This window comes from Saccopteryx bilineata, chromosome 2 (assembly GCF_036850765.1).
Source record: "Saccopteryx bilineata isolate mSacBil1 chromosome 2, mSacBil1_pri_phased_curated, whole genome shotgun sequence".
Lineage (NCBI taxonomy): Eukaryota > Metazoa > Chordata > Mammalia > Chiroptera > Emballonuridae > Saccopteryx > Saccopteryx bilineata.
In genome coordinates, this window is record NC_089491.1 from 297100206 (window position 1) to 297124568 (window position 24363).

Genomic DNA, 24363 nt, shown 5'->3' on the forward strand with positions numbered 1-24363 from the left:
TTATTTGCTTGTTTATTTATTTCCCCAAAAGACTCCTATTTAATTCTTAGAGGCCTAGTATTCAGTGCACTTGATACTTTGCCATATTAAGGGATGATTAGTCCTTTTAATATTTTAATCCCATGGTGACCAAACAATCGGTAGATTGCTTTGGTGGGAGCATTTGTTCTGTCCTCCTGGCTGTTTCCTAAGGCAAGAGAATGTCCAAGCTATTCTCGGCAGATGGTGGGGTAGGATTTCTGTTAAAACGCAGCTCCACTCCTAAGCTGTCCCCTGTTTAAAGCCATAGATACTCTACCAGCCTTACCATGTACTTTCGAGAGTCCATTTGGTAAACCCAGACAGACTTCCTCTGTTTAGTTCAGCCTTACTTTTAGTGTCATTTTTCTCCTTATAAAGATGTTTTAGATGCTATTTAAAGATATTCTTTAGTACTATGGCTATTGCTAAGTTATCCTTAGGTTGATTAGGCCTGATTTTATATTTATAGAAATAGTATATTTTTAGAGGTCAAAAAAGTAATGTAAGCCCTGGCTGGATAGCTCAGTTGGTCAGAGCATCGTCCCGGTAGGCAAAGGTTGCTGGTTCAATCCCCGGTCAGGGCACACACTTATATTGCAAAACTGTGTTAAGACATATTAAACAATTTAAAAGTAAAAAGTAATTTGTAGTTCCATTTACTTAAAAAATATATGATTTTTAATTTTTAAGCATTCCTCTACTATCAGTATGAAAGTTAACCAACTTTCCTAAAAATGTAAATATTTAAGGATGTTTAATTTGGAGAAAATAAAATGAAACAAATGACTCAATTCCCTGGGTAGTTAAATTTTCTGCATTAACTCTGGGCACCTCCCTTCTGCCAGAACTAAGAACTGTAGGGCTTTGCTCTGCTTGGACTCTGTCCCACATGTCCGGAGTTCAGGGGTCCTGCAGAGGTTGAGGTGGGGTCTATACTGTCCTCAGCAGGGTTGGCTCCTAGTTTGTTTACTTCTTTCTGGGTTCCTCACTTTCCAGCTGCTGTGGTCACACCCACCTCTGTCCTCTGAGTCTTCAACCAGTAAGACTACTTGTTTTTACATACCTTTTAGCTTCCTTGCATTGCACTAACTGGGAGCAACTTTTAGGTAAAAAGCTGTAAAAAATGGAGTCCCGCCCAATGCCATTCTCCTCTTCCACATGCTGGCTCTCACCTAATAGCTGTCTGCGTTTAGTCACTGTCCAGTATCTCCCACTAATTACTTTTTTGTATTTTGTCCAGATTTTGTAACTGTTATCTGTAAACAGTTGTGCAGTTACAAGGAACAGAACTCCTCCTGTTTTATTTTAATAGATATTAAAAGTCACAGGGAAAGTTATAGCCAAATCTCAAATTTTAAGAGGTGAAAGAATAAATTTTGCTCTTCCATAAGCCTTGTTCACTCTTCTGGCCTTTTACTTTTAAAGTAGAATTGCATTGTGCCAAAATGACTAAAAACATAGCATTGAAATCGCATGGCAGTGCTTGGTTATAAGATGTTTATCTGTACAATTCAGAATATTTTTATTAAGGTTAATACTTAAATGAAAACACAAGATACCTCGTTTTACAGAGAACTCATAGATGGACCCCCAAGACTATGTCCCTAAACTTGCATATCCCAGTTGTGAAACACTACCATCCATCCTCTACACCAGTGGTCCCCAACCTTTTTTGGGCCACGGACTGGTTTAATGTCAGGAAATATTTTCATGGACCGGCCTTTAGGGTGGGACGGATAAATGTATCACGTGACTGAGACAAGCGTCAAGAGTGAGTCTTAGACGGATGTAATGAAGAGAATCTGGTCTTTTTTTTTTTTTTTTTTTGTATTTTTCTGAAGCTGGAAACGGGGAGAGACAGTCAGACAGACTCCCGCATGCGTCCGACCAGGATCCACCCGGCACGCCCACCAGGGGGTGACGCTTTGCCCACCAGGGGGCGTCGCTCTGCTGCAACCAGAGCCACTCTAGCACCTGGGGCAGAGGCCAAGGAGCCATCCCCAGCACCCGGGCCATCTTTGTTCCAATGGAGCCTCGCTGCGGGAGGGGAAGAGAGAGACAGAGAGGAAGGAGAGGGGGAGGGGTGGAGAAGCAGATGGGCGCTTCCCCTGTGTGCCCTGGCCAGGAATCAAACCCGGGACTTCTGCACGCCAGGCCGACGTTCTACCACTGAGCCAACCGGCCAGGGCCGAATCTGGTCATTTTTAAAAAATAAAACATCAGCCTGACCAGGCGGTGGCGCAGTGGATAGAGTGTCGGACTGGGATGCGGAGGACCCAGGTTCGAGACCCCGAGGTCACCAGCTTGAGCATGGGCTCATCTGGTTTGAGCAAAAAGCTCACCAGCTTGGACCCAAGGTTGCTGGCTCAAGCAAGGGGTCACTCGGTCTGCTGAAGGCCCTTGGTCAAGGCACATATAAGAAAGCAATCAATCGAGAAACTGATGATTGATGCTTCTCATCTCTCTCCGTTCCTGTCCCTATCTATCCCTCTCTCTGACTCTCTCTCTCTCTGTCCCTGTAAAAAAAATAAATAATAAAAAAACCCCGTCATTCAGACTTAAATATAAATAAAATAGAAATAATGTCAGTTATTTATTCTTTCTCTGCAGACCAGTACCAAATGGCCCGCGGACCCGTACCGGGGGGTTGGGGACCACTGCTCTACACCTATGTCAGAGCCTGCTGACTTGATTCCTCTCCAGTTTGAAAATCATTTTGCTAGAGGCATTCTTCTAAATTACTAGTGGGAATATAAATTGTTGTAATCTTTATGAAGACAGTGTAGCAATGTCTTTCAAAATTGCTAATGCATTTAACCTTTGACTTAATAATTTTACTTCTGGAATTTTATCCTGTAGATCTACTTGTACATATATGAACTAACATTTGCACAGCGTTGTTCATTGCCACATAACTTGTGATAACAAAAGATGAGCAACTATCAACAGGGAATAAGGAGAATTGAATGTTTACCATGTATTAAGAGATTACAGTGAGATTAGAAAATATTTAAAAAGAAGAATAATGAAAATATGATCTATAAAACATAGAGACTAAAGCTTAATCTGTGTTTAGAGAAGAATTTATAGCCTTAAGAAGCTTTGATAGAAAAGAAGAAAACTGAAAATCTGTGATCTAAGTATCTATCTCAAGAATTAAGAAAAAGAAAATTATATGGAATCCAAAGATAGTAGGCAACAGGGAATAATGAAGAAGAATTTATTGAAATAGAAAAGAATTTCAACAGAAAGAATAACAACAACAAAAAATATTGTTGTTGTTTTTTTAACACTATAAAATTAATCAACTCCTGGCAAGACTGATCAGGGGGGAAAAAGGCCTATGTTACCAGTATCAGGAATGAAGACGGGGGCATCACTATAAATCCTATAGTCCTATAGTCATTAAAAAGATAATAAAAGGACATGAAGTACAATTCTTTGAGAGATAGAAAAGAAGGATTACTTCTTAGCTCATTTTATGAGACCAACATAACTTTGATACCAGAATGTGAACCAAGGATATTATAAGAAAGGAAAACTTATAGGCAGATTTCTTACATGATTATAGATGCAAGACTAATTCAGTGGTACCAAAAAATACATTATATTATGTATTGAGAATATATGTTCCAGGATTGGGCTTGGTTTAATATTCAAAATCAGCCAATTCAATTCATGACTTTAACAATAAAGGGAGAAATTATATATATAAGCATTTCAATAGATAGAAAACAATTGATAAAATATGCTTTGTTTTGGGTAGCAACTTATGCTCACTCAGAAACTTAGCGTAATTATTTACCAATAATTTAACACAGGTTCCCTGCAGAAATTATGTCCTTAGCATACAAATATTGATCAACTTGTGACTTATGCAACATATGACCATTTGACTTTACGACCACAATCGCTAGCCACGACTGCTCCGCATCTGGCAGCGCGTTGCCCAGCTGGGCGTACCAGTGCGGACCAGCTTCTGGCAGCACTACCATCTCCACGTGCACCATTTCAACTGTTATCCCAGACTCGGTACAGCAATGTGTGTTTTGTATCTTGGATATTTTTCATCAAACTCCTCCCAAGATGTCTACCAAGAGGAAATTGTCTTTACAAATATTAAACCAGTTGTACTGGTAATGCAGTGTTTTACTTAAACCTGACGAATGTGAAAAGAAGAAACAAAATGGTGTGGATAGATAGAGATGATACATACAAATGGCAAAAAATGAACAAAGAAAATTATGATATATAACAATAATGAAAGAAAATTATGATAAAATATGACTTAAAGATTTTTATAACATCATTTCACAGTACTGTACTTATAGCCTACTCAACTTACTACCAAATCGTGTTATAAGCGATCTGTCAGGACCAATTGTGGTCATAAGTCGAGCACTAGCTGTATAGGATAATGCCTCTTAATAAGCCAATAAAAAATAACATACTCCTAACCAATGATTTATTAATTACACTGCTGTTCCAGGCAAGGGGGAGATGAAAGAAAGTTCAAATCTAGTTTGAGGTATACTTTTCTATGAGTTGGTTCTCAGCAGAGTCGACTTAGCCAACCCATAGCTGACATCCAGCTGCTAGCCCGAAACAAAAGTTACCTGTTCCTAGAGCACGTTGCTAGGGAATGAAGGTGCTGGTGTTGATGAGCAAAATAGTATTCTTCACTGGGCTTCTGCACCTGCTGGAAAGAATTGCTTTACTACAGCAGAACACCCCAAGGTCTTTGGAGGGCTCTTTAGATCAGCAGGGGGCCGCCTTGCCCAGCCGTAACACTCTCGGATGGGCCTCATAAACTCTGGGTGTTTCTGCTCTGAATGTCCCCTAGCCATAGCTGCCGTAGTTGCTTCTCATTTTCTTTTCCATAAGCCCTCAGCAGCTGAACTACTGGGTGCTTATTGACCACAGATGCTGATGAACGACATGCTGACAACTTCACTCTTATATCAAAATAACTTATAAAAACAACTTTATTTTTGCCAAAAAAAACATCCATATGTTCCTGTATGTGCCCTGACCGGGGATTGAACCCATAACCTAGAAATCTATTTTTAATATATTTTTTCCATACTGCACTCCTTCCTTCTTTTTTTCTTTATTTCCCCCCTGTTCACTGATACTTAAATTTGGTTGTTAAAATACCCTAATCAGATATTTAAATGTTTAAATAACAAGAGAAAGGAATCTGACTCATAAATAATTTTTCTTCTGATTCATTTCAAGTTGTGTGCAAAATGATCGTGTTACATGAGTAATTTTTTAAAAGCCTTTGAAAGAGTTTGAGCATAGTCATTTTTATCATTTAGAATCCTTTGTCCTGTTTGACTGGTTTGGACACTGTTCTACTGATAAACTATAGAAGTTTGGCTAGTGTTTCTATGATGGTATGAATCATCCATCACTATATTTTTTAAATCCTTACTAAGTAACTTGCACACATTTTGCCTAAGCTGAAATAGCAGTATAAACCACTTTGTAGAACAACAGTGGTAGGTACAAGCCAAAGACAGAAAATCATCTTAGACCTTTCAGAAATAACAAGATGGCTTCTCAAAAGAGATGGAGAATTCACATCTACTTTCCAGTCCTTCCAAAAGCCCAGTACAAGAATGCTAAGGAGGCTTTTATTTTTTTTTATTTTTTATTTTATTTTTTTGCATTTTTCTGAAGCTGGAAACAGGGAGAGACAGTCAGACAGACTCCCGCATGCGCCCGACCGGGATCCACCCGGCACGCCCACCAGGGGGTGACGCTCTGCCCACCAGGGGGCGATGCTCTGCCCATCCTGGGCGTCGCCATGTTGCGACCCTCCTGGGTGTCGCCATGTTGCGACCAGAGCCACTCTAGCGCCTGGGGCAGAGGCCACAGAGCCATCCCCAGCGCCCGGGCCATCTTTGCTCCAATGGAGCCTTGGCTGCGGGAGGGGAAGAGAGAGACAGAGAGGAAGGCGCGGCGGAGGGGTGGAGAAGCAAATGGGCGCTTCTCCTATGTGCCCTGGCCGGGAATCGAACCCGGGTCCTCTGCACGCTAGGCTGACGCTCTACCGCTGAGCCAACCGGCCAGGGCGCTAAGGAGGCTTTTAAAGGTGTAGGAGTGGGGAGAACAGTAGGAAAGACAATAACGACAATACTTGGGGAGCGCGAAAACAGATGGGAGTGATAAATAACGTGACAGAACCCTAAGCCAGCTGAGGGGAAGGCCAAGAGCCAAACTTATTTATACCACAGAGCCTCCAAAAGGCTGAAAAACTGGTCGCATCAGTAGCTGTGGGCATGAGGTTGAAAGGGTCGCTGAACTTAGGAAAACTAGTTAAAATCAGTTTAGGGAGCGCTCAGATCCCCCAGAACATCTAGCCCACATCCTACAGCTGGGTGATTATTCTTTCTGTCCCTGGCAAATACTGGAGGTTTACTATGGAGAGGGAAATCAGGCTCTCTGGACTAGGAACACCATCAGAGGTCCCGTAAGAAAATAGCATACTGAAGTAATGTAAGTGTGCTGAGGCTCCCCGGGCTGGTACCTCTCCCTGCTGCCAGAGGGCTAGCAGTCAGGCCTTCACTTAGTAGGCAGACATTAGATGATCTTGCTCAGGGGACGTGGCGAATTCCAGAGGAAAAACCAAGTTAACTAGCCTAGCCAGATAAACCTCAGTGAAGTTCACAGTCCACCTGCTGAGAGCATGCAGTCAGCTGTGAGGCCCCGCATCTAAGTGTGAGCGAACGACCAAGAATGGCCAGGTAGCTGGTAAGCTGCAGCCTCTCCTGTGAAAGAAGGAGGCTAAACCGAAGGGTGACCTGGAAGACGAGAGACTGTACAGGGAAGGAACAGCTTCCACAGACCCTAACAGTGTGTGGGAGTTCACTGACCCTTTTCTGTACCTTTGGGCATGTTTTAAATTGTTCCATTATAATTCGTACAGAGATAAGATTCTCAGAGATATGATATTGCAACAATAGAACAATAATAGCATACTATAAAAAAGGAACACTCAGCTCTTAGAGATTAAAAATATGATGATAGGCCTCACCAGGCGGTTGTGCAGTGGGTAGAGCGTTGGCCTGGGACCCAGGCTTGAGACCCCAAGGTCACTGGCTTGAGCACGGGCTTACCAGCTTGAGCATGGGGCTGCTGGCTGGAGAATGGGATCATAGACATGACCTCATGGTCGCTGGCTTGAGCGCAAGGTTGCTGGCTTGAGCAAGGAGTCACTGACTTGGCTGTAGCCCCACAGTCAAGGCACACTGAGAAAGCAATCAATGAACAACTAAGGTGCCGCAACAAAGAATTGATGCTTCTCATCTCTCTCCCTTCCTGTCTGTCTGTCCCTATCTGTCCCTCTCTCTGTCTCTGTTTCTCTTGCTAAAATTTTTTTTAATATGATAATAGAAGTAAAAATTGAGTAGAAAGTTTAGAAAGTAAGTAAGCTTCCCAGAAAGGACAAAAAGACAGAGATGGAAGAAAATGAATTCCACCCTAAATCGAGTCAAAGTATCAACCAGGTGTATGGACAGAAAGAAGGCCTCGGCAGAAATGCAGGGTTTCAAGTACTCTTTCTTGTCAAGAAGTGCTGGAGGATGTGCCCCATGAAAATGTGGAGTAAATGCAGAGCGGGGCAGACAGAATATGTGAGAAACATTAGATCTGTCCCGGAGTGCAGAGAATCGCCAGGACGGTCGTGAAGGGCCTTCACAAGACGAAAACTACAGGCTGCCAATCCAGAATCAGATCCTTCATGAGGATGAAGTTGAAAGAGTGTCTGATGCATGGGAGATCTAGACCACAGGGCAGTCTGGCTCCTGCCTGTTTTTAAGTAACATCTTATTTGAACACAGTTACACCGTTTTATTTCCACATTGTCCGTGGCTGCTTTCACACTACAAGCAGAGTTGACTTGTTAAGACAGAGACCACATGGCCTGTAAAGTCATAGTATTTTTTATCTGGCCCTTTAAGAAAAAGTTTGCAGACTTGATCTAGAGAATTGATTCTAGACGTTGGCCAAGAGCTTGTGTATGTGGATTAGTTATGTGTACATGGAAAACTATACCTGCTCGGTTCAGAGAGAAGGGAAACTGGTTAGGAAAAGAAAAGTAGCCGTGATTTACTACATGGCGTAGCTTTGAAAATATTGGCATGATTATAAAAATGTAAATGTCTAATATTGTGCTAATTAAAATGATCATACAACGGCATGGGAAGATGGGAAGGATGTGCATGTGTGGTGAGAAGAGGAAGAAGAAGTTTAATCCTTATCCTCCACAGCTGGAAGTCAGTAGATGAGTCCCCAAACCAAAGAAAAACCATGGTGGTAAATATACTGCTCACAGAAATTAGGGGATATTTCAAAATGAATATGAAGTGATAAAAAAAAAAACAGAAGCATTTGATTTTTTTTTTTTATTAAACAAGAACATCAGAAGAGCAAACAACAAGTCAAAGAAAGTTGGTCGATTATGCAAACAAGATGCAAAACCAACGTTTATTTCATTGGTGAAAATGCACTATGTGAAAGGCTGGAAGTACTGGAGTGTCTGCACGCTCCCTGACCCCTGGTTTTTGTGAGCAGTGTATACAGGCAATTGACTGAAAGAGGTAAAAATCGATCCCTCCCCAGAGGGAGAAACAAAGGGCAGAGGGACAGGGTCTCCGCTGTTTTTTCACACAAACAAACCTTTTGTTGACTTATAACTGTGTACTTTTTATGCCTTTGATAAAGGCGGGGAAATTAAAGAACCCCTCCCAAAATATGAAAAACAAGTAAGAAGAGCTGCTCTTTCTCAAGATCAGCAAATCTGTGGTACCTACTCACACTGACCCTCTTCATTCTCACCTTCAGGGGACATTTATCACTAATCATCCCCGTGTGCTTGTAGTTGAGTCAGGACAGAGTTGCAGCATCTTCAGGCTCCTGTTCCAGCAACCACTGCCAATCAGTATGATTGCCTTTGCTCACGGAACCGATATCTCTGAAATAATTAGTGAAAAGGCACCAATGTAGAGGGATTCTGTCTAGTTCAAAGACATCCCCAAACAAAAGTACATGCTAAACTACATTATTTGGCCTACCTAGCATTTGACTACTGTAGTATACTAAAAGTAGTTGCCTTTCAAAATTTCATCTGTTTTAAATACCATTCCTACTTAATTAACATACAAGCATGGGAAGACAGTTACTTCTCAATAATTGTTCATAGATATAGGATAATCTAATAATGCTTTTACCATCTAGCACTAGACCTAACATCATAGGCTAGTAAATGTTTGAGAGAATGAATAAATAAACTCAGTTGTGTAATTGACATTCTTATAAAAAAAATCAAGGTAACTTGAAAAGCTGAAGGAACCCACATTTGCAAAAGAAGATTCCATAACTTTCTCCAGCTCTTCAGTCACCAAAGCTTAATTGTGGTTCTAACGTGATTTTGACTTCTGAATTAAAGTAGTTTTTGCCCTCTTTTTTCTTAACTAGGATTTTTCCAATTAAAGATGTACCCCTGGAGACTGATGCCCTTTCTGACTGGCTCTATCAACGTTTTATTGAAAAAGAGGACCTCTTATCGCATTTTTATGAAACAGGTACAGTATCCTATTACATATCTGAAGGAACCAGTAGTTCAAAAATGTACTTTAGGGGAGATAACCATATTTTTATTATTCTTAAGATACCTAAAGAAATCTAAGTATTCTATATTTATGAATTTCAGGCCCTAACCGGTTGTCTCAGTGGTAGTGTCAGCCCAGCATGTGGATGTCTTGGGTTCAATTCCCGGTCAGGGCACACAAGAGAAGCAGCCATCTGCTTCTCCACCCCTCCCCCTCCCCCCTCTCTCTCCCATTCTTTCCTCTCTCTCCCCTTCCTTTCTCTCTCTCCCCCTCCCCTTCGCTTCCCTTTCCCCCTCCCCCATATCTTTCCCCCTTCTCCTCCACAGCCATGGCTCAATTGGTTTAAGTGCATTGACCCCAGGCACTCAGGTGCTAAAAATAGCTTGGTTGTGAGCAAGGCCCCAGATGAGCAGAGCATCAGCCCCAAACAGGTTTGCCTGGTGGCTCCTGGTTGGGGCACATGTGGGAGTCTGTCTCTCTGTTTCTCCTCTTCTCACTTGGAAAAGAAGAAAAAAAAATTTTTTTTTTAAGTTTCAGCTTAGAATTTTCATAAAGACAAATTTATATGAAATTTATTCAGGCACTTCATCAGCCAGTATGCAGAGATCAAATGATAAGGAAAATGAACCAATGGATCTAATTTAAGAGAGTACACAGTCTGTGCAAGGCTATAATCATACATATGTAATTACATGGGCTATTTTATGAAATAGCAAATGACATTCATTTTTTGACATTGAACTTGATTGTTTAAATAGTATCACTATCTAGTAGTCATTTGAGATTTGTGACTGCTGTTTTATATGCATATTCTTTTCTTTACATGTAGGTATCAAGTTTACTTTTTAGTTTTCATGGACATAACCTTATACTTTTCTCCTTGGGAGAAAAAAGTCTATTTCCCTAAAGTCCCTTTCTATACTTATTGTTCTGTATGTTCTATGAAAACTACAGAGCAGTGAAGAGGACATACACAGCAGGAGAGGAGAGAGGGAAGACGAGAGATAATTATGAAAGAAGAACAGTAGCATTGGCAGAACTCCAGGCACTACCAAAGTGCTATCACAAATAGCTACCTGTAGTATAGTTCCTGTTTTTGGAGGCTCCCGTAGGGGGAAAGGTAAAGAGGAAGTTGTTCCAGGTCTGCGGAAGGCTATAGGATTTTCGATGAACAGGAGGTGCTGGGGTTTTTTTTCCCCACTTAGATGTCTTTTGCTACAGAATTAAAGTTCATGACAAAGGCCTGATGTTGACCAAAGCTGCTACCATTAATTACCTCTAGTGCTTCTGATTAGTGTTTAGGATTGTGTCAGTTTGCCTCCCTGATCTTAACTTTCTGACTCTGGGGCTGTGGAGTAGAGCATGTTAACGTGACAGGAGCTGGGCACTGTGTGGGTCTGTAGAATCCCTAATAAGACTAGTGTGCCATCCCTCTCCACGTGTGCAGTCCTTGGTCTTACTCTCCCATTTTCCTTAAAGGTGAAACAGGATGCCTGTGTAAGAGGCCAGGAGGCAAGAGGTCGACAAGATCTGTTTTTTCAGTCTTTCTGTTGCTTTATGATATTTGACCTAAATTATAGCAGCATTAATGGAAGCCTCCTTTTAAGAAAGCTGTTTGCCTAATAGACCTTAAAACGTGAAAGTGTTCTCTGTACCTTGCTTGTAGGAAGCAAATCCCCTCATGCGGCAGCTTAGGCTAGGGGATTATCAGAGGCACAAAGACTATTTGAAATGCTGGAGTGTTATCATGCTGACCTTAGGTACTTTTGCCTTGAAATGGTCCAGCTTTCCTTCCCAGAAATCTGTTTACTTTGTGTTTTTCCTTTTTAGTATTAAGATGTATTGCCTTTAGAAAATATTAGTGATTTACAACCACTTCTTTTGTGGCAAAGGCATTTAACTTGCAAATAGAGGAATTAGTGGGCGTTGATGCTGTTCTGGAAAGTACTCAATGTTGATTTCACGCATCGTGTGTCCTGGTCCCTGGAAGCCTCGGAGGCTACAGCAGGAGACAGGCAGCAGAGGGCCTGCTGTCATGCAGTGTATGTCCCAGCAGGAGACAGTCTGTAGGAGAAAGATGAGGTAGATCGGGACCATTGCTGATTGTGGAAGGGGCCAAAAGGAAATAAACATGGAGATGAGAGTGACTGACTCAGAGGAGGGGGATGGGATGGGATGGGTGCTATTTTTTGGATACGGGATGAATGCAGATGCCCCAGCCATTCCCTGAGATGCAGGAGGGGCCATCTGGGCAGAGAGAATGAAGATGAGGACTCGGGAGCAAGAACGGGCCCAGCAGGTTGAAAATTGTATTTCAAATGAGATCTCTCTTCCCATTGGAAGTCACAGAAGATGCATTAACAAACAAAAAATCTAGTTAATATTTAGCTTCTATTACAGGAGACTGCCACAAAGGCAAAGTGAAGTAATATTTCCATCTTGTTTTTTAGGGGCTTTTCCACCTCCCAAGGGCCACAAGGAAGCTGTTTCCAGGGAGATGACCCTCAGCAATGTGTGGATCTTTCTCATACAGTCTTTTGCATTTTTGTCAGGCTACATGTGGTTCAACATCATTCAGTATTTTTACCATCTCCTGTTTTAGGAACTGACTTGGACTTTCACGGTCTCCGTAGGAATTCAGACTTTCATGAGTGTGCATTATTTTACATGTGCAGATCAGAACATTAAAAAAAAAAAAAGGAAATTCCATGGATGGATTAATATTTATCCCCCTGCGGGATATTTTAAAACTCTGCTTAAATGAGGATCAGTAATTTAATGACCTGCTAATATGTTTTGAGGACTTTTCATGTTTTAAAAAGATACTCTACCGCACATTTAGGCGAATATCACATTTGAAGAAGAGGAAATCACAAAATCATCCTAGAAGACCGAGAGAAATTCTGTTGCCAGCGGATACTTGATAACTGAGTTCCAGCTCGGAGAGCTGTATCCGTCCTCCTAGCTAGTAGTCCCCTTAGGGCAGTGCTGTAGAGCGCCCTCCCTCTCCCACCTCTGCTGTGTACCTGGGACCTGGAGGAGGGCTCGCTGGCACCCTCTGAAGAACGTTGCCCTGTGTGTGCGGGGACGCTGCAGGCCTCACCCGCCCAGTGGGACTCTGTGTCGGGCCTGCTGTGGGGGAAGCAGTGTCCAGCGGACACGTCCTGGTACCGGAATGTGCTCTTTCAGAAGGCTAGCTCAGTCCAACACCGTGTTTACATGCGCTAGTGCTTGCCCTTGTGTGTGTGTGTCGGGGGGTGCGGGTGGGGGTACTTGGTTTCTCCTTCTGTATAGGAGGCATATCATAGATTGATAACTGTCTTTTATAAAATGCACTTTCATCAGATGCATCTATAGCCAAGGATTAGAAATATAGCCTGAAAACAAGCGTTAAGCGTAACCCGTGAGTGGGACTCTCGAGAGGCTGTCCCATCTCGTGTTCCGTCCATGCGCTGCTGTCTCCCTGCTCCCTGCTCTGGGCGCCCCCTCCCACGTGGGGCTTCTATCTGACTCAGAGGCCTTTCCTTTCCTGTTTTCAATTTTGGGATACTAGCACCACATGCATCTGGGAGCGGTTGAAACAAATTACCGCAAACCATTTAAATGATCAATCTACAGTGAAATAGGCTAGTTTATCAGAAAAATAAGAGCTAGAGCCAGGCCACTGGCTTGAAGTGGTGACAGGTTGTCCCATGGCACCCCTAGAACCTGTCACATCAAAGAGCTGCCCATGTCAGGGCGGTGTGACCAGGAGAGAGACCAGCACACGAGGCTTCCCAATCCCTTCCGATTGCTTTTGAAGAGGATAAAGTCAAGTGTCTATTTCTAGAAGACATTTTTTTTTTTTGTATTTGTCGCTGTGTTCATGCAGTTTACCTCACAGTAGAACCAAACTCCTCTCACAGAGTGCTGGCCCCACACCGGTCGTCACCTGTACTTCCAGTGTCGAGAGGGAGAGTGTCCTTCGGTTTGGGGTTGTAAGACTGTTGAGATCCCGGTGAGTCAGTGATAGTTTTTGTGACATGAGCATCATAGAGTCTTCTGTTGTCGCTAACCATACAAATGACAATTGTGAGAAGTAGGCCGGAAAGTTAAAAGTAAAGGCTGATGTTTTTTGTCTTTAAATAAAACCAAAACATGCTGAGAAGATACAGACTTTCTTCCAGTTCTGTGGGAGAGGTAAAGCCACACCAAATCCAGGCCCCAGCGGCTCCGCCTTGCGGTCCGCGCAGTGTGAGTGCGAGGAGAATGGTGCGTTCCCTGAAATACCTCATTGATTAGACTGCCGCGGGCAAGGCCCGGAAGGCGCGTGCGTGCGTCAGCGTGGGGGGGGGGTGGTTGTCGCGGGGTGCCACTCTTCTGAAGTCTAAGCATTTCATTATGTTTTACAGCGATGGTGACGAGGTGAAACCAGTCTCAATGTAGAGAGATGGAGGCCAGATAGAAGCTTAAAGATGCTTCTGTTTGAGGCCCAGCAAATGCTACTAGCTCACAGGAGGAATTGGAATTGTTCATATGAGAGGTTGGTCAGCCATCTGGGGGATACGTTGTTCACTGCTGAGTGTGGCAGACACAGTCCTAGCTGTGAGAGCTTGTCCTCGCTGCTAAAGCAAGCCACAGGCAGGGTGCCCAGGCCTCCTGTCAGAAAAGGAGAGATGCAGTACGCACACACAGATGCGGTTTAGGCCACTTTTGCCATCACTGTGCTCCAAAGGAACATGATATTAACATACTATACTCATGAAACAGACTATTCTGGAAAATGCTTTACTTTCCAAGCACAGTCATTTCAACAGCCTCTAGAGTGACAGATACCAATAGATGTGTGAGTTAATTTTTGAACAAAGGTCTGAGTTGTAAATAGATGTGTGTTTGATGTGCCCTATCCCTCTTTGATTCTCTATCAACATGTTCCCTCCTCCCTTCCGTCAGCAGAATGTGCTTGTTTGAGAGCATTGCTCGTGCTTTCCTTATTAGTAACTGGAGTTCTCTGCTTGCACTGGACGTGGGGAGAGAGAGTCAGTGTTCTTATATGGCAATCAGGGCAGCAGCAATATGCCACTGTACGGCCTGAATAAAAATTCCTAATTTGTACTTCCTTTGCAAAATGAGACGAGAGGAGGTTTAGTGAATGTCCATTTTGTCAAGGGGAAAGAAGGTAACACCGAGACAGTTGTATAGCAGTAGCTTATAGCCTCTGAGCACTTCTTGGTGTCAGCTGACCTGCCAAGGCCCCCACAGCAGCTAGGGCTGCAGACTCCCTGCTGGATCCCGGATCACAGTGGTGGAGCATCTGTCTGGCCTGAGGCAGGTGCAGTGACCACAGGAGTGACCACCCTAGAAGGTCACGCTTAAGTTCAGAAACTATTATTGGTGTTCAGATATACAGACACTGTAGAGAAGCTTATAGGCCGGTGGAAGGAAGAGAAAAATTACAGAATAGAAATGATGTCTCGGGTAGTCAAACAAACTAGTTGAAAATCTAAATAGCAGGTTTTTGTTTTGTTTTTTAAAAGGATAGATGTGAGTTCATGTCTGTCATGTTATCTGTCATAGTTTAATATAAAAACCAACCCTTAATTTTCCACAGTAAAGGAACTAGAGATGACTGGATAATTATTCCAGTAATAAGTCACAGTAAGCCAAAAATCTCATTGTATTTAGGAGTTCAAATTTTTATTCTCATCAAACTTTTTTTTTTCTTTCTGGATGCTTACTAATTTAAAAAATGATTTGAGTTGTTTCTTAGTTTCTCTTGCCTATATATTTATGACAGTGTTAATGAATAATGGAAAGATTTGGAAAGACAGACGGCTTCAGGAAGAGGAAGCACAGATACCTAAATAATCCATAGGCTCGAAAAGGAATCCATAATAATCAAGAGTTGGCGGTGTTGCAATTGTTCTCAAGCATTTTTATGGAAATGCAATGTTAAATCACCAAATGTAAACCTTCATATCGTTTGGATCAGTGTTAAGAATGCCTCTTCACTCTTGCTCGCGTCACTCACTTCTTGTGGATTTGTCTTAGTATAACCGTTTTTTTTGACAATCACTTCCCTAAAGACTCTTCTGAACTAGTGGGACCCGGTTGTAATCATGGAACATAGTCTGTAACCATGGATAGTCTTACTGGATTCTCTTTGTATGTAAGAAAATTGTATTTGCACTGCTGCATAGGAACAGTTAGTTATCCTTCATTACACAGGACTTCCCTCCAGAGTTACTGTTCTGAGCATGCCAGCTCTGGGCCACAAAGGATGGATAAAAACGGTTAGTCTTATTTTTTGCCATGTAGTGCTGTGAACCTTGCTTCTGATAACATGAAAGGCAAAGTCAACAGCAGCACTGGACAGCAGGTATACTGGTTCATTGTATGAGGGGGTGGAGACTAATATGTTTGGGACCAAAACCACCTAAATTGGATATTTCTAGATTGCCAGGGGGCCGGGCATTCTCTGGAGCAGTCACTGGTTGGTGCTTTATTGTAATTATTTTGCATTGATCCCCAACAAGTAGGAACTGGACCCTGGGAATGAGCTGAGGGTGCTGAACTGTTGGGGGAGGGTAACTGTGGCCACATGGAAGATAATATATGCGTTTTTCTGCAAAATTTCCATTTAAGGAATTTTACATTTAAAATATTTTTTTAAAACAGTTTAAAGAGAAAAAAAAAAAAATTAAGTGTACTCTAGTTGCAAAATATGCACACATATTTTGAATGGCTTTATTTTTATTGTGTAAAACTGTTGAACACATACACGGCTGTGATGCACAGATTCTTTACCTGTAAGGAGTCTATGCATTTTACAGTGACTTACGTTATGACGGGGTAATGAAACAGTTATACTTTGAACTGCCATTGTTGTGTTAAGTGCTTTCATTTTCTTTAAAGTTATCGCAAAGTTGTATTTATTTTCTACAGATGGATTTTAGTTTTCCTGATGCCATGATGTTTACTTCAGCTTGGTGACCTTTCTTTGTGTACTGCATGTTGTCGTGTATGATAAGAATGAATGTAAAGGCTGCGGCACCTGTAATTTTTGTAAAGGGCTGGTCACACGTGGATCTGGTTTATGAATGCATTGGGATTATTTTAGTAACCAGATGACCTTTTCAGAAATTGAGATGTGAACACCAAAAGACGCATTTTCTCAACAACAACAAAAAAAATTAATAGCTGGTTCTATTTTTTTTAACCTAGAAAAAATAAAGTTGATTTTTTCCAAGTAAAGTGCTTTTAATTCTTAGTAGTGGGGATGGGGTATTTCTGTTTTACCGGAGCTATTTGACAGTAACATCTGTGGACATGTACTTAGAACACACTATGGCAGTTAGATGCTGAGGGCAAACTGAAAAACCAAATGGAAAACACTGTTCTTCCTCCTCTGGTTTTAAACTGTTTCCTCCTTCCCCTCCCCCATTCTGCCCATCCAGTGTTATGCTGGTCAACATTAAACAGTCCACTCTTCTGGGAAAAAGGATGTATACAAGCATACATAAATTAAATATTTTGCTGATAGCAAGGATGTTATAACACAATTGAAAGATAATAAAATATATATACTTTATTGTTAATTCTTTATAACCAAGTGATCCTCCCAGGATGCTCTAATTGATTTTTGCTGAACTTTTTGGCTAACCTATGACTGTGATCCAACCATGATTGGAAAAGTAGAATAACATCATAATCCAGTCATTTCTCAGATTTGTCGTTCAATCTGGCATGTGATCTGTTAAAATATTTCTTAGCCTTGTACAAATTATACTCCTTAAAGCGAACCACATTTAGCTTCAGCACCAGTGGGAAGATTATATAATTTAATTTTAGTAACAGCCATTTAACAACTACTGGCAAATTCTAAAACTGAAAACAGTTGGCTCTCTCAAGCTGGAAAGAGATGTCTCCAGCACACCACTGCCCGATGCCATTTTTTTTCCCCAACGATTAGTGTTGGATAAACTTCTCACAGTTAATCTACTGATTGCTTTCAGGAAATCCCTACCTCTGACCCTGGCAGGGGCTTTTAAGGTTAGGAAAGTATTAACATCAATTCTACAGAGCGGGATTTTTAAGGAATTTGACAAGAGCCAGCTTTTCCTGAAGTGCATGTAAAGCTTACATATTTCTAAAGTTGGTTCTATGCTTTTATTTCTCAACGAAAACTGTGATATAGGCATCTCTAAGATTTGATTTGAGCATTTAAAACATGTTTCAATATTTGTAGAATATGTTTGAGCCCACTGAAAAAAATGTTTAATGTATTAAAACATCTTACATGATCTACAAAGTAAGTTAAATCGTGACAGTTCAGTCTACCTCTTCTGTTTCCTGTCTGGGTTTAGGCTGCTATGGAATGAGATTGCAATCTTCTTCCCCTAAAAGTGGTTTCTGTAGAAGACAGAATAAACTGGGCGCAGAGGCCTGAGAGCTAATGTGAAGCACTCAGAGATCTATTGCTGACCAGCCCTGTTCCTCGTGAGTTGGGGAAAAACAACAAACAAAAAAGCCATTGTTTTAAATTGCCACTTAATATGAAAACGTTTGTTTTAAAAATGTTTCTTCCTGCTGAAAAAAAAAATGTATTTTTAAAAGGAAAAAAAATCCTCTTTTGGCTATAAGAAAAAGTCAGCTGTATGAGCAGGTGTGACCATATATATCATAACATGCTGATATGATATAAATCAATAAATTTGTACCTCTCAGGATTTGGACAACCTTGTTCTTAACTCTTAGAGGCTTGAGAAATATAAACTATCAATAAGTATCAATAATCCCGTGGACCATGGGAAGAGGATTGGTTAACCACTGGAAATGAGACAGGCTTCTCTGATAATCAGAAAATACCCCTGAATTAGCTATGATTAAAGGAAGAAACTGGGATGATGTTTTGCTAGAAAGCATGAGCACACCACAGACCTCATTACTGAGCTCTCCTCTGGAGAGTTCTGTTGCCTCTTCTTGGAATACTATCTGTCTTTTAGGTGTCTGACTCTAGAGATAGTGGGAGAGTTCTCTTTGCTTACTTCAGGCTAGAGAGAACACGGGCCACCCTTGGGACTGTAGTACTCTAACTCATGTCACTGAGAAGTGACCAGGCTGGGATACTTACATCCCTTCAAAGACCAATTGCTATATCTTCATTCCTTTGTTTCATTATAATTCTTTTAAAGTGATAGGAGGGGAGACAGACAGACTCCCACATGTGTCCCAACCAGGATCCACCTACCAAGCCCCCTCTGGGGCCATGCTCGCAACCGAGCTATTTTTAGCGCATGAGGTGGAGGCTCCACAGAGCCATCCTCAGCTCCCTGGGCCAACTTGCTTGAACCAGTCGAGCCATGGCGGCAGGAGAAGAGAGAGAGAAAGAGAAGGGAGTGGTGGAGAAGCAGATGGGCACTTCTCCTGTGTGCCCTGACCGGGAAACAAACCTGGGACTCCCACATGCCAGGCGAACACTCTACCACTGAACCAAGTGGCCAGGGGCCCTGTGTTTCATTTTTGATGAAAAAAAATTCTCTGAAAAGGGTCTTATCTTCAGTTTTTTACCAGTTAATTAACACTGTATCAGGATCAGTTGATGGACAGTTGAGGGAAAAGAAAATAGGTACCTAGAAGTGGAGAAATCAGAGGAGCTTGGAGTACTACTAGGAAGATGGACCCAGAAGCGTTGGAAGGCTAGGGAACGCTGAAGGCTGCTGTCTACAAACGCTCACACACCCGACACAGGAAGGCCCCAGGGAGTATTCAGGCACAGAAGACTTAAGGAAATCAACTTCCACAGGAACTCTGTCCTAGACTGCCATCTCTGAGGGCTCAGCTGAAGAGGCACCCGCCTGCCACTTCCAGAACTCACCCCTCTTGGCAGAAGAAGAGCGTGTCTCTCAGCTACTTAGGCATCTCCATGATGCCAAACAAAGGGACAATTCAAAATATTGGGGACAAGGAGCCCCTTTAATAGATCATTGCGGGCATCTAGAGCCTATATAGGGCTTTTTATCATTCCCTGATATGTACACATTTCAGTAAGGCTAAGGGGTGGCACTGGAAACAAGGCCCCTGGGCCTGTGTTGGCTGTCCTGAACTCTGATACATTCAGTGTGAGACAGTGAGAGCAGGGCAGCTCAGGGTGCCCCAAAAGTAGAGCAACCAAGACTTCTTTTGGCTCACACCAGGACCGGCAGTGTCACTTAGCTTAAAGTGAGTCACAGGGCCCGGCCAGGTCCAATGTGGGAAGGTCTCTGGAAGGGTATGAGTACTGGGAGGCAGGGCTTATTGAGAGCTATTAGTGAAGAACAGCTATCACAAAAAAAATCCTCAGCTGTTTGAATAGGTAACACTAAACAGGTCTAGAAGAGTTATTTCACTGACAGATTTGCTCATAATTTTAGTACTTGGAAAGTTTTTGAGTTTCCAAATACTTTTTTTCTTTTTAAGATTTTACTGATTTTAGAAAGAGGATAGAGAGAGAGAGAAAGGCGAGGGGGAGTGGGGGGGGGGAGGAAGTACCAACTTGCAGTAGTTGCTTCTCACATGTGCCATGACCAGGCCCAGGATTTTGAACCAGCAACCTCAGCATTCCAGAGCGATGCTTTATCCATCACACCACCATAGGTCAGGCTCCAAGTACTTTTAAGAGAATTAGATCTGTTGATCTATCAATCATTCATATAAATCTCATTAATCAAAGGAACCCCTATCTGAGAAAAGGGAGGTGTTGTTTGGACATAACCTATATGTTGTTTTTTTTTCTTTTTTCCATTTTTCTGAAGTGAGAAGCAGGGAGGCAGAGAGACTTCTGCATGCACCCGACCGGGTTCCATCTGGCATACCCACCAGGGGGTGATGCTCTGCCCATCTGGGGCTCTTGCCCTGTTGCAACCGGAGCCATTCTAGTGCCGGAGGTGGAGGCCATGGAGGCACCCTCATCGCCCGGGCCAACTTTGCTCCAATGGAGCTTTGGCTGTGAGAGGGGAAGAGAGAGAGAAGGAGAGGGGGAACGGTGGAGAAGCAAATGGGCGCTTCTGTGTGCCCTGGCCGGGAATCAAACCTGGGACTTCTACACACTGGGCCGACACTCTACCACTGATACATCAGTCATTTTTGGAGCCAATAGGAACTTCAGAAATCACCTTGTTTTGAGATGGTGGATTTCGTTCTGGTGTAGTTTGTTCCATGGCCGGCAGCATGAAAGGGCTACGTAACAGCCTGCAGAGACTAGAACTAGGTCCCTGATTTCCACTGGAATGTTTTCCCTCAAACAGCAGATTGCTTCTGTTTGGTTTTCTGTTTTCAGTAAATAAGAGTTAAATCTAGAGGATTAAGTACACTTGTTAAAGGAGTGATGGATCCTAAAGCTTCTGCAATTTCCTTTTCCTGGATTTTAAAGTAAACATAATAGTTCCCAAATGCTAGAAGGTTATTTTTATATGTTCCCCTTTGCTGTTGCAGAGATACAGTTTAGCCACTAACAATGTCTGAAATCCATGTTGTTGTTTTCATGAGTATGAAAGTGAAATGTGTTTTGTTTTTCTTTTTGCCCAGTATAGAAAAGAAAGAGAATGACTTTGTTTCAGACTAAAAGGGATAGTGATTTCAATCTCATATTAGTTCCTTTCATTTCTGAATTTCAGTATGAAACCCCCAGCAGGTAATAAATTCAGGGCCATGGCTACCTCTAGTGCCCGATGTCCCTCTATTATGGTGGCCACTGGGCTCCAGGGCTTATCCAAATAAGAGTCAGCAGAAGGGGGACAGAACCCAGGCTCGGCCCATAAGCTTGAATTCCAAACCCTTTGACAAGTTTCTTACTCTCCAAACCTCACTCTGATCGTGTGTTAAAAGGGAAATTATCAGAGTTCTTTTCAGTATTAAATGAGATCGTGTGTGTGAAGCACTTCATACTGACTGCCCAGTAGGGGAGGCTGTTTTATCTCACCCCAGCTGGGCTTCACAGAGGATGTAAATCATCCCCACACTCAGCTGTGCCTCAGGTCCCAATGAACTGTTTGGTTCATAAGAATTGTCTATAATGCCCACCATCCCATTTCCCAGGGCCTGGGGTTCTTTGGATTTGTAAGGTAAACAAATGCAATCAGCCATCGCCAAGCTCCTAACCTCACCTAGTCAGACTGTATCTAGTTATTGAAGGCTCCAGATAGCAGATCTGAGGGGGAAAAAAGAAAAAGCTCTGAGGTCGAAGAGCCAGTTAGGAAGGCGGGGAGACAAAGGCTAAAGAGGAAACAGGATCCACGAGGCAGAAGACATTACATAGTCTTACTAGGGACCTATTTTTGCTTCTGAGACATGATGTCACTTGTGGTGAAGACCTTGAGCTAATTACCAAAAGGGAGGGAAATATAATTTCGAGTCATTGGAAGCTATCCACCAAGCCCCTGGTTCTCTCTGTATAATTTATGTGACCCTAAATATAAAAGCCTTCATGGCACTGAGGCATCCTAAAGATTCAGGAAGCCACAGCCGTTTTTAAAACCTTTTTCCTTCCTAGTTGCAGAAGTTCCTAAGGTCCATATGTTGAGAATGGACATTTTATATTTTGTTGTAAGTGCAGTGTCCTCACTTCTTAGAAACCCAGGTACCAGAAAGGAATATGTGGATTAGAATCAAATGCTGTTTATGGTTATTGAGGTAGAGTACAGAAGAACTTTAGGTGGAGCTGGGACAGCAGCCATGGATTGGAGGCTCAGCTCTGCTGGGGACGGAGCAGGGAGGTGATAAGAAGGTGATACCTCAAAGTCTGATCTGGCCCTAAGACCTTTTGATTCTTCAGCCTGATCCCCAACAGGCTGTGTGGCCCACCGCTCACAGCACTCGTTCAGAGTATAGACACCAGAAGGCAATTCACGAGAGACGGGATAAAGGACAAAGAGAGATTACGGAATAGGTCTCAAAGATTTGGAAAGACCGAAGAGCCGTCATCTGGTGGGAAGCTTGGCATGAACAATGACTCATGGACATGCACCTGTGCCTGTCCAGGCACGACAATATCCCGAGCAGTCCTGGGCTGGCTTGAAATAAAGAGCACCTGGCTTTGTTTCCTAAAGGGTGACGAAAACAGGCAAGGGAATGAATTAACGAATGTGGACTTTATAAAGCTGTGTCTCCTTGGAGGTGGAGAAATGGAATCATTGACTACTCCACCTTCAGAATCCATTTCATTGAAGATCAGGAATAGTAATTGGAATAAACTGGAGTTGTGTCTGAGTGCTGAGGAAACCTGGTGTGACAGGGGACACACTGACTCAGACTACTTGCTATTTATTGAAAGAGGAAGGACAGGAGGGCTACCTCCCCAGCCCCGCTGGTAGCACCCTGTCTAACCCCAGGGGTAGATTCTGACATGAGAGACCAGCCCAAGTGGGAGCGCCCCGTGGGTTTCTCATTTGGAAGGCATGTGTCGTTGGGGTTGGGGGTGGGGGTGGGGAGGCGTGGTGGTGGTGGGTGCGGAATATAGGTACAGAGAATCTGAAAACCAGATGAGAAGGAAGTGAAAGTAAAGGATGGGGCCACAGAGGGTGTGCTATAAGCTGCAGGAGAGCAGTAAGCCTAAGGAGCAACTGAGAAGCAACAATCGTGTCGTTCAAGGTGGTGCAGGTGCGTGCTTACCAGCAAGTCTGCGTGACGAGCACCTGGCTCTTCCTGTCAGCCCTGCACCCCACCAGGACGACAGCAAGCTTCCTGCCCTTCCTGCCCGCTCAGGTCCCAAGTCTCAGGGACCTCCACTCCTCACAGTTTCTTGTCCTGCCCATTCCCTCGGGCAGCTGCTCTCCCAATGGGAGGGCATTGGTGAAGTGCTCAGGATTCTGTTAATGAATGTATTTCCTGAGTCTAGGATGGGACAAAACCACGTGGTTCTAGAAGCTTCCATTTCTGTCCTTGACTGGTACTTTAAAAAAGTGCACGTTCCACGTTCTACCCTCTTTCCTCATGGATTGTCTCTTTGGTTGTTTGAGGTGGTTGTGTCTTCGTTTGTTTTTACATTTCCGGGCTATTTCTTTGGCCAGTGGGGAGGGAACTTCTGGGACCCTGCAGCGTTTAGGGAAGTCTAGTGCCTTTCCACAAAGGCAGCTCCTGGAGGGCGGCCCAGCTCACGCTGTCTCCATCACTCTTGTCACTGTCACTACGGCTCAGGGGAGAAGGGTTAGTGCAAAGAATCAAAGAATTGTTGCTTCCCTCTTTGATTGGCAGAAAGACTTCCGAGGTGACACGTGATTTCTGAAAGCAGGAAGGAGAAAGGCCGAGTGGGGTAGCCAGCACAGCTCATCTGGAAGTTCCCTCTTTCCGATCCTTAGAAGATGCCTGCTGTATTCACCGGACTCACCGAGGGTGGGGAGACCCCAGTGAGATAATCCTTGGGAAATGGTTTGGAGAACCTTAAAACAAGAGTGAAGGGCGGTTACAATTGGCATCAGCAATGGAACAGGTCCTTTCTTACCACTAGAAGAATTCACAAAGAAGTGGGGCGGGCCTGTGCGGGGGGGGTGCTGGGTGGGAGAGCCCAAACCTGGGGGGGTACCAGCTGACCCCGAAGGCTGCCCCCCCCAGGCATTGTCAATCACTGGGACTGTGATAAAAGCTCCCACTGTGCCTGCATTTTCTGCTGTGCTCAGAGCTGGGAAGAAACAATGAGCTCAGAGGACAGGCTCATTTGCTCTCATCCCTTATAAGAGCCCCCCCACTCCACCCCAGAGCATCAAGCTGCCAG

At 43.2% G+C, this 24363-nt stretch overlaps 1 protein-coding gene across 4 annotated transcripts in view; it reads left to right on the forward strand.

Moving 5' to 3' along the window:
* LPGAT1 (lysophosphatidylglycerol acyltransferase 1) overlaps positions 1–16871 on the forward strand; it is a 114997-nt gene extending 98126 nt beyond the window's left edge. For all 4 annotated transcript variants that reach the window (XM_066261421.1, XM_066261420.1, XM_066261418.1 and 1 more), the window contains 2 exons: positions 9505–9611; positions 12089–16871. In XM_066261421.1, the coding sequence (XP_066117518.1) occupies positions 9505–9611; positions 12089–12240 (259 nt within the window). In that variant the 3' untranslated portion in view covers positions 12241–16871. The remainder of the gene's footprint in view (positions 1–9504; positions 9612–12088) is intronic.
* The last annotated feature ends 7492 nt before the right edge of the window (positions 16872–24363 follow it).